Genomic DNA, 9957 nt, shown 5'->3' with positions numbered 1-9957 from the left:
ATCTCGTTATAGCGATGGACTGGCCATGCCAGAATTAGCATCGTTATAACCAAGTTTCACTGTAGTTAACTAGTTATAGTTAACGTAATCCGACATTGTACGGGACACGACATCACCCGGAACAATTACGTTCACAAAACCAGTTTCGGAACAGAGCTTAACTTCTGAGGGGAACGAAAAATCCCATTGGCATAGTAACTACGGGCTGCTCAGAGGCTCAAGATTGTCAGGAACAGGACTAGAAGTCCAATATGTCAGTGAAACTATTCAGGAAAACCTTTTATTTTGTAGTTAAAGGCATGTTGGAATTGGGACACACGCGTTCTCTCTTGGAAAAGTTCTGGCCAAGTTTTCATTTCCGCGCTGAATTGAGTGCTTTGGGGGGTTGTAATGTTCCGGGTAATGTTGTGTCCCGTCTGATGTCGGAAAACGTTAGCTAATGCCTTACATAAGCAGCAAAGTCAAGCTCTCTTGGCGTCCTCACCGCCTGGGACCACGTGCGCTGCGGCTTGCCTCGGTTGATGACAAAGCTTCCTTTTGGTTGCCTGGCTACCAAAGTTCCACGTCCACTAGATGGCGGTGAGATGCTGAAGCTTCTCGAATCGTAGGTCAGCGCTCTGAAAGGGCCTGTACCATTTGTGACTAGAGGTAGAGAGGATGCGCCGAGGCTGCAGATCCTGTCTCCGCCTGCTTGGCGATGCAATCACAGCTGCTGGACCCGACCGGAGCTTTTTGGACTCCGCGGACCTCAGGCACCACTTGTAGTAGACACGTCCATCAACTCCGGCGCTCCCGGGCAGTTCTTCCGGTCTGTTCTAAACGTTCCAGCTTTGAGATCCATGCGTTCTCGAGCTGGAAGGAACAGCAAAGTAGACTCGTGACCACGTCAGGATTTGCATCAGTCGAGACGGAGTTCAGCTGACTCGCCCATGCGTTTTGACTCAGTGTGCGTTTCTATAAGTTCCTTTCAGTTGCCGCGCGCAAAACAATCTAACCGTCAGGACCAGGTTATGACTCTCCTTGATGTGAAACGTTCACGATGTCGAACCTCCGGCAGCGAACGCAAGGTTCCACCGCGCAACCACCTTCGACGCGCGACAAGGGCCACGAACCACGTTTGAAGCATGGCATTCTGATGCAGATACTTCGTTTCCTTCTCCTGGCAACATGGTTCAACGGGTGCTGCGTCATCATCGTGGCCACGCAGCTGGTCGGGGCACCTCTCTACTTCATCAGCAAGAATTATTACTACGCCTACATGGCCATGACCAAACAGTGCTTTGGCATCCTTATCACAACGATCACCCAGTGGGGTGCCCCAACGTTGGTTAGGGTCAGCGGAGACGAGTCCGTCAAAGGCCAACTGTCTCTGACGTCGGATGGGCGGCTGCGGACCATGTTCCCGGACCGCCTGGTGTTCATGGCAAACCACCTGGTGTATACAGATTGGGCGTATTTGTGGTGGGTTACGTATACTGCTGGGATGCATGGCCACATCTATATCATCTTGAAAGAGTCGCTCAAGTACATTCCCCTCCTCGGGCAGGGCATGCTGTTTTATGGATTCATCTTCATGGCGCGCAAATGGGAGCGTGACCAGCCACGGTTGCAGCATCGACTGGAAAAGCTTAAGAGTCGCCATTCCGGACCCTTGTCCGGCAAGAACTCTCTAGATCCTATGTGGCTGCTGATCTTCCCCGAAGGGACCAATCTTTCTGCCAACACCCGGAAGGTCAGTGACCGATACGGTGAAAAAGTCGGGATACCTCCCAATAGGCACTTGCTTTTGCCGCGCTCTACTGGGCTCTTCTTTTGCCTACAACAGCTCAAGGGAACCATCGACTATGTCTATGACTGTACGATTGGTTATGAGGGACCACCGTACGTTACAGCTACCCGTCCATGAATCCATCATGGGAGACTAACTCTGGTTCAGGAAAGGCGTGTATCCTGACCGATACTTCACATTGCGGTCGACGTACGCGCAAGGTCGTCCCCCGAAATCGGTCAACATGTATTGGAGGCGCTTTGCCCTCTCCGACATCCCGCTGGAGAACAAGGAAGAGTTCGAGCAGTGGCTGCTTGCCCGATGGCGCGAGAAGGATGATTTGCTGGAAGAGTTTTACGACACTGGCAGATTCCCAACCTCCCTTGCGTCATCAATTAACGTCGAAGGAGGCTCTGAAGATCAGAAACAGGAAGCTGCAAACGGTTATATTGAAACAACCATTCGACTGGGACACTGGACAGAAATTGGGCAGTTGTTCATTGTGGTCACGGCCGTGGGCATGCTGCTCCGACTGGTTCTATGTTCCTGATGACGTGATGTTAATGCGAGGCATGGATGGCGTCTGTTCAGGGTACGGAGCATTGTATCTGGATTCTCGAGGTTCGGCTTGTATTTGTACGAGTATTTATACTGGTCTAGATGCTGTCATGCTAGTAATGATCATACAATACTACCATGAGTAGGGAATACTCGGGACTACTATTAATATCATTGTGCTGCAGAACGACCAGCTTTTCTTCATGGTAGGCGGTTCATTTCTCCAGGTCTGTCACATGCTACTGCTGGGGCCAGCTGGACTCGAAATGAGCGCGTTTCAGTGTTCGGAAAGCTCAGAGCCCACCTCTATCTCCACCTCCAGAACAACGTGGTTTCATGTCCCATAATGAGGTCTTTGAATACGCGGAACGCTGGGCAAGGGAACACGGATATTGGTTGACCATTCAACATCTCAACCGACCACAACACACAGGACAGAGGTTCACGACCTCCGTGATCTGTGGTCATGGCGGGCGGCCGCGCAGAGCTTGAGAAACTCCTTGTGGAAGAAGGCAACTCTTGCCAATCGATTGATGCTGTCACGCTCGTGGAACAGATAATACCGGCCTTCGAACTCGGTGAGCATGGCTCTCCTGCAGGCCGCTCAACCTGACCCTTTGCCAATGACGATGCGGGATCTTTACAATGAACGGCATGCCATGATCCAGGAGTAGCTGCGTGGCTTGCTGCCTGTGCAGGCATTGATCACCCGTTCAGAGACTTCCACCATTGCCTGATAGCCTGGAGAGAATGAATCAGCATGCTCTACGGGATCCTGGACATTCCACCCAGATTCTGCTCCTACAATGGAACCTGGGTGGTCTATGATAACAAACTGGTAGTGTGCATTTGTCGAAAAAAAAAAAAAAAAATTAATTTCCTAATTGGAATTAGCGTAATGTCCAACTGGATAATGGGTACGGTGGTGCGCTCAGGGGGCGAAGGGCCCAGGATGCCAGGCCCGTAATGCACGTGATTCTGTTTCGTCACTATCTTGACTGACTGTGGCGGTGCAAGCATCTCATGTGGCTGGAATCTCTGCCCAGCCACACCTGTTTTCTGGACTCCAGATAATTTGGGACAGCAGATCTATTGTCCATTCATTCAACGTCACGTATTTTACCGCTGTTATTCAATAGCTCTTCCTGATTTTCAGCCGGATACTCTCCGATTTTCGAGTTTCCGGACCATGGGTCGCCTCATTTAGCCAACTCCGCTGTTGACACTTTGCGACTCGGCGCAGAGCTTGCGCTCTCCATCTATCATGGCGCCCCTTCAGAACGGCTATGCGAATGGTCTCAATGGCGATTCGATAAATCCTCAGACCTCCTTTTCGCGCCTGCGGTTCTCCGACATCCCCTCCGCCATCGACATCCCCGCGTCGACCTTTGACAGTGAGGTCGAAGTCAGCCTTGAAGAGCTCCCGGATGACCCGACGGAACTGTGCACGCTTCTCGAGAATGAGAAGGCGGCTAAGAACTTTTGGGTGATCATCGCCCTGGCATACGCGAAACAGAAGCAGCTGGACCATGCGATTGAAATCCTCCAGAAGGGCCTGGCCTCGTTGGCCCATGGAGCGACAAAGGAGAAATTGGTTCTGCTAAACTGGGTCTGCTGGCTCTTGATGCTCAAGAGCCGGCAGGCTCCTCGAGTCGCCCCCGAGGGCCAGACGAATTCGGATCTAAAGACCAAGGATTACTACTTGCAGCAAGCGACGGCTACCCTGAACGAAGCTTCGCGACTCAACCCGGCATTTCCGCCGCTGTTCCTAGCTCGGGGTGTACTTTCTTTGCTGCGGGCGTCGTTATACCCGCCGAAGCCTATTCGACCTGGTACTGTGGATACATCCGAGAGGGTTGAGGCTCTTCGAGTGGCATTGAAGAGCTTTGAGGAGTCGAACAAGGCTTTTGGCGGCAGAAACATAATGGCGCTGCTTGGATATGCCCGCGCACAGTACTGCTTGGGCAAGTACGCCGAAGCCTTGGATAGTTATCAAAAGGTCCTCTCCAAGATGCCGGGCTTGACTGATCCAGATCCGCGTATTGGTATCGGCTGCTGCTTGTGGCAGTTGGGCTTCAAGGATCGGGCAAAGTTGGCGTGGGAAAGAGCGCTGGCGCTGGTATAATCCCCACCGCTCGTCACTCAAAGTCAGAAAGCAGGGCGCTAATGTGAAACAGAATCCGGATTCCAAAGTTGCCAACATTCTGCTCGGCGTATACTATCTCTATGACAGCTCCCGGCATTCTACAAGTGATCCCGCCTTTGGCTCACTCTACAAGATTGCAATGACCCAGTACACCCAGCGAGCGTTCAAACTTGATAAAGAGTACCCAATGACATGCGCATCGTTTGCAAGCTATTTCTTGCTGCGCAAACAATACCAAACTGTGGAATCGCTCGCTCGCAAGGCGATTGAGCAGACTGATGTCATGCCAATTGCCAGTGATGGCTGGTACCTACTCGGACGCAAGGAGCACTACGAAGGCAATACGACAAAGGCATCAGAGTTCTATAATCGCGCGGATCAGGCCCGTGGAGGTGCTGACGGAGGGTATTTGCCCGCCAAGTTTGGGGTCATCCAGATGCAGATCAAGAACAGGGATTTGGATGGCGCCAAGTTCCGGTTGGAGAAGATCATCCAACAAACCAAGAGTCCCGAGTGCATGATTCTGCTAGGTGCCCTGATCGCCGAGGACGTCTTCGCAGCCCAGGCACAGCGAAGCAAAGAGGATAAATCCGCTGATGCCCAGAAGGCAATCAACCTTTTTGAGTCAGTCCGGGCTCTCTGGAAGGATGAGAAGAAGAGAGTTGCCCCGGATGAGTCGGTGCTCGTCTATCTCGCCCGATTGTACGAGTCCGTCGCCCCGGAGAAGAGCATGCAGTGCCTTCAGCAGTTGGAGGAATTGCAGTTGGCGCAGATCCCGGAAGATGAACGTCCCGAGGGGATTGCCGACCCGGAAGCGATCAAGGCAGAACTTCGTAAATATCTACCGCCTCAACTTCTTAATAACATCGGCTGTTTCCTCTACCAGTCTGACAAGGCGTCGGAGGCACGAAATCTGTTTCAAACTGCCCTTGATGCGTGCTCGAAGCTGGATAAGACTGATGACCAAAATTTCGATGTCGACGCTTTGACCACGACGATCAGCTACAATCTTGCTCGGTCACTAGAGGCCCTTGATAAGCGCGATGAAGCAAAGAAGTTGTATGAAGAGGTCCTGGAGCGCCATGCTGACTACACGGAGGCGAATGCGCGGTTGACGTACATTGCCCTGCGCCAGAGCCCGACAGATGAAGGGCCCAAGAGGATGGCAAAACTGTATGAAAATAATTCGACAAATCTCGAGGTCCGCGCGTTGTTCGGCTGGTATCTCAGCAAATCCAAGAGGCGGGCTGCAAATATCGCCGAGGATCACGAACAGCGCCACTACAAGCATACGCTGCAGCACTACGACAAGCATGATCGGTATGCGCTGACAGGAATGGGGAATGTCCATCTTTTCACTGCGCGGGACATGCGGCGTGACACCGACCAGGACAAGGAGAAGCGGCGCAAGATGTACGAGCGTGCTGTAGAGTTTTTTGACAAGGCTTTGCAGCTCGACCCGAAGAACGCATATGCGGCACAGGGCATCGCCATCGCGCTGGTGGATGACCGCAAAGACTACTCCACTGCCGTGCATATCTTCACCAAGGTGCGAGATACGCTGCGGGATGCCAGTGTCTATCTGAACCTGGGCCATGTCTACGCGGAACTGCGACAATTTACGCGGTCGATCGAGGCCTACGAGACGGCGCTATCGAAAGACCGACAACGCGATGTGCAGATCCTGGCATGCCTCGGGCGAGTCTGGTGGCTGAAGGGTCAGCAGGAGAACAACCTCGCGGCCATGAAAACGGCCCTTGACTATGCCAACCGCGCGCTGGCCGTGGCGCCGGAACAGATCCACCTGGAGTTCAACGTCGCGTTCGTGCAGAACCAGATTGCACTGCTGGTGATGCGGCTGCCCGAGACGCAGCGCACGCTACAGGACGTCCAGGAGGCGGCTGAAGGCCTTGAAAAGGCTATCGCTACCTTTGAGTGGATCGCGCAGGCGAAGAATCCGCCGTACCCGCGCGGGTCGCTGGAACAGCGTGCCAACATGGGTCGAAACACACTCACAAAGCAGATCGAGCGAGCCATTCAGAGCCAGAAGGAGTACGAGGAGAAGAATGCCATCAAACTGCAACAGGCGCGGGCGGCGCGCGAAGCGGAGCTTAAGCGGCGGGAAGAAGAGGTCCGCAAAGCGCGCGAGCAAGAGGAAGAGCGCAAGCGACGCATCGCAGAAGAACGGCAAAAGCTACTGGAGGAGTCGCAGCGGATCGCAGAGCAACGCCGGGAAGCCGAACGACGGGAGGCGCTGGCAAAAATGGAGAGCGAGGATGAGAGTGGTGCTGAGGGTGCAGGCAAGGACCGAGAAAAGCCGCGCCGCAAGAAGCGAGGCACCGCGAAACGCAAGAAGAAGACTGCGGGCTCCTATCGGGAGACCGGCGACGAGGGAATCGTCTCCGACGGCGAGGAGAGTGGCGGCCGCGCCGGGTCGGGCAGCGACGAAGGCGAGGCGCGGGCGCCAAAGAAGAGACGTCTGGAACGCCGACGCAGCGGCGGCGGGCGGCGGAAGTTCAAGAGCAGCGAATTTGTCGTCGAATCAGATGAGGAGGACGAGGAAGGAGCAGAAACTGCTGCGGCGACCTCTGCGTCGCCCGCTGCTGCTGAAGCTACTGCCGATGAGGAACAGCGTGATGATGACGCGGTGGCCAACGAGGCGATGGACGACTTGTTCGGTGACGATGACGAGGAGGATAACGTCACATCATCGGCGCCACGGAATCGAATACGCGGCAGCAAGCGCGTGGTGGAGTCGGACGAAGAGGATGAAGAGAACGAGCCGGCAGTTGCGGCAGGGGGCGGCGACCAAGATGGCGACCAAGAGATGCGTGATGTTGAGGAAGAAGAGTAATTCGTTTCCTTTTACCGGCTTGGATTGTATTATTTTTCGAAAATAGGGCATGGTTGATGATGGCGAACTTGATTTCTTCGGGTGTGTGTGTGTGTGCGTATGTAATTCTTAAGCTCTTAGTCAAGGTTGAGTTTTACTGGAGATTATCACAAATATGAACGAATAATGCCCCAAGTCTATTGTTCCATTTGCAAGTCTATGTCTGGGTATCGTTATCATCGTCATACTATGAAGGTTTTTTTCTCTTCAGCCAACCTTTACAGAGTGGTGTCAAGTCATGATGTCCGCTTGACGGTTGTTCCCTCATGCGCCGGCTCCAGCAACTTCCACTTGCAGGCGATATTCCTCTCCGTGAAATGCGCAATGATCCGGTTGGCAATCTCCTCAAAGTTCTCCGTAGCGAGAGCCAGGATCGTCGGGCCCGCGCCGGAGAGACAGATGCCCAGCAAACCCGGCTGCGTGGCAGGGGTCATACTCTGCAGGATCTCCGGCAGACCTGGGATGAGAGTCTTGCGGTACGGCTGATGGATCTTGTCCTGCATGGCGAGGAAAATGGTGTCCGGATCTGGCGGAGAGGTCCCCAGAGCGAGCGGCAAGAGAGCTGCGCGCTGCAGGTTGAAGACGACGTCCTGGCGGGAGTAGGACGCAGGCAGCACGGAGCGCGCGTTGGCGGTCGGCACGACAAAGTCCGGGATGATGGCGATGGCCTTGATCTCCCGAGCCCACCCGAACTTGCGGTAGTGGCCGATGTTGTGCGGCGGCTCCGGCGGCTGCTGGCCCGTGTCGACCCCGCCGGCGGGCTCCGGAAGGACCTCGCTGAGCGGGATCTCGATACGCGCAATGTCCTCCGGCTTGAGCTCGTTGAGGTAGGTGCCGACAAAGCCGCCAAAAAGGGATGCGGCGACGTTGTCCGGGTGTCGTTCTATGATCGTCAGTAACTACCCTTTTCCCCAACCTAAGGCATAACCCATACCAATCATTAGACAGTAGTCTAGCAGTCGATCCTTGCTCAATCCCAATTGCCCAACCTCGTTGGCAAGGGTGACTCCCGCGACGACCGCTGTCCCCGACGAACCCAATCCACGACCCAACGGGATCGGATTCTTGATATGCACGCGCGTCTCGACGGGGAATGCACGCTGGTTGTTGCAGCGCAGAACATACAGTGCAACACGCGTGATTAGATTCACCTCGGGGTCGAGACTGATCTGCTCGGTGCTTCCACTGAGGTCCTCATACGAAATGACACAGTTCAATGGGTACGTCGAGCGCTCCTTGCTACGGTCGACGGTGACGTGCACCTCGAGGTAGAGGGAAAGTGCCAGGCCGATGACGTCGAATCCAGGCCCAATGTTAGCGGACGAGCAGGGCGTGTAGATCGTGAACGAAGTCGTCGCCATGACGGTGGATTGTCGTTTGAATGTGAATGATGTGAATGATGATATGAATCAAAGGAGGTGAGTCACCTCGGGAGGATCGTGACTATTTCTTTTTCTCGTATGAATCAATCCAATTGGCTCTGCTTCTTTCGTATTATCGTCTAGGAAGCCGATCCTCCCGCGCCGACCTGGAGCTTGTTTTGTCTCCGGTCAGCAGCATGAGCAATGACTTTTTCCTACGTTAATTTTCGAACTTTTTTCCTTTCCGGAAATTCATCGTCTCCGACGTCGGCCCCGCGTCTTGGCGCGAACCGCGTCGATCCTCATCACGTGAGGCGATAAAGCAAACAAACCAAACATCCGGGCCTGCATCGGAGGCGGGTTCGAGACCAAAAGCTGGAGAGTTCAGTCGATGATTTTGAATGGTTAAGCTCGCCCTGCTCAAGCGGAAATATAAAAAAAATTCGAGAAATCGATTCTTCGAGACTCAGATTGACTCATGAACTCATGGAGCAACCTTTGCGAGGCTCGTTAGCTCGACGATCATGATTAGCCACATGGAGTAATTCGAATGCCCATCATTCATGGACAATTCTGGCCATCCTCAATTTAAGATCTAGTCAATTTAGCCTAGATATTGTGAGGCGATAAAGTTAAATATATCAGAAATCCAGTGCTAATCAGCTCGGCTACCCTCCTCGACTACATACAAACAAGGGTTAAATAAGGATTAAATTAACGTGGTGAAAACCGTAACCATCACATGGTTGCAGAGTTCGCTTAGGGCAAGATGGAAAAATAGAGTTGCAGCTGCCGGTTCTATTTTGGAACGCCAAGCCTCATGGTTCATGCCTCAGGTCCACAACCCGCTCTCCTAAATCACGTGATTGAAGACGCTTCTCTCACGTGAAATTTGCGCCCCATCTGCTCCCTAGGCTGTGATGCTGGCCCAAACAGGTCGACTGTCGATTTTGCTCTGCTCAGCTATGTATATCAGCCATCGTGGCCGCTTCCGAGAATCAAAAGACGCCATCAGCTTTAAACGCGGAGGGATCTGGGAAAATGTCGCATTAAGAGTGGCTGACCGTTGTCTCCAAATCTACCAATCAGGGTCGACTTTCGGCCCCGGCCCTCGGCCAGACAGCCACTATGCTTAGTCATCCCCACTCCAGGGTTTCCACATCGTTCAACCCTCGGAGTTTTTTTTTCTCACGCTTGTTTACCCTAAGCAGTCAGTTTCGTATTTATTTTT

General features: G+C 53.4%; 3 protein-coding genes across 3 annotated transcripts; 2 read left to right on the top strand and 1 right to left on the bottom strand.

Annotated features, from left to right (window-relative positions):
• Positions 1-1039: 1039 nt before the first annotated feature.
• On the top strand, positions 1040-2318 carry VTN49DRAFT_1410 (uncharacterized protein; the record flags this gene model as incomplete). Its single annotated transcript, XM_069409022.1, has 2 exons — positions 1040-1881; positions 1937-2318. 2 exons carry the CDS (start codon positions 1040-1042, stop codon positions 2316-2318), a joined length of 1224 nt encoding a protein of 407 aa, XP_069270449.1.
• A 1272-nt stretch (positions 2319-3590) lies between these two features.
• Positions 3591-7326, top strand: VTN49DRAFT_1409 (uncharacterized protein; the record flags this gene model as incomplete). Its single annotated transcript, XM_069409020.1, has 2 exons — positions 3591-4445; positions 4504-7326. 2 exons carry the CDS (start codon positions 3591-3593, stop codon positions 7324-7326), a joined length of 3678 nt encoding a protein of 1225 aa, XP_069270448.1.
• A 275-nt stretch (positions 7327-7601) lies between these two features.
• On the bottom strand, positions 7602-8726 carry VTN49DRAFT_1408 (uncharacterized protein; the record flags this gene model as incomplete). The annotated part of the gene is made up of 2 exons (XM_069409019.1): positions 7602-8248; positions 8300-8726. 2 exons carry the CDS (start codon positions 8724-8726, stop codon positions 7602-7604), a joined length of 1074 nt encoding a protein of 357 aa, XP_069270447.1.
• Positions 8727-9957: the final 1231 nt, after the last annotated feature.

This window comes from Thermomyces lanuginosus (genome assembly GCF_041956635.1).
Source record: "Thermomyces lanuginosus strain ATCC 200065 unplaced genomic scaffold VTN49scaffold_22, whole genome shotgun sequence".
In the NCBI taxonomy this organism is placed as follows: domain Eukaryota; kingdom Fungi; phylum Ascomycota; class Eurotiomycetes; order Eurotiales; family Trichocomaceae; genus Thermomyces; species Thermomyces lanuginosus.
The sequence above is the reverse complement of the archived record's forward strand: the minus strand, read 5'-3'. Positions and strand labels throughout refer to the sequence as shown.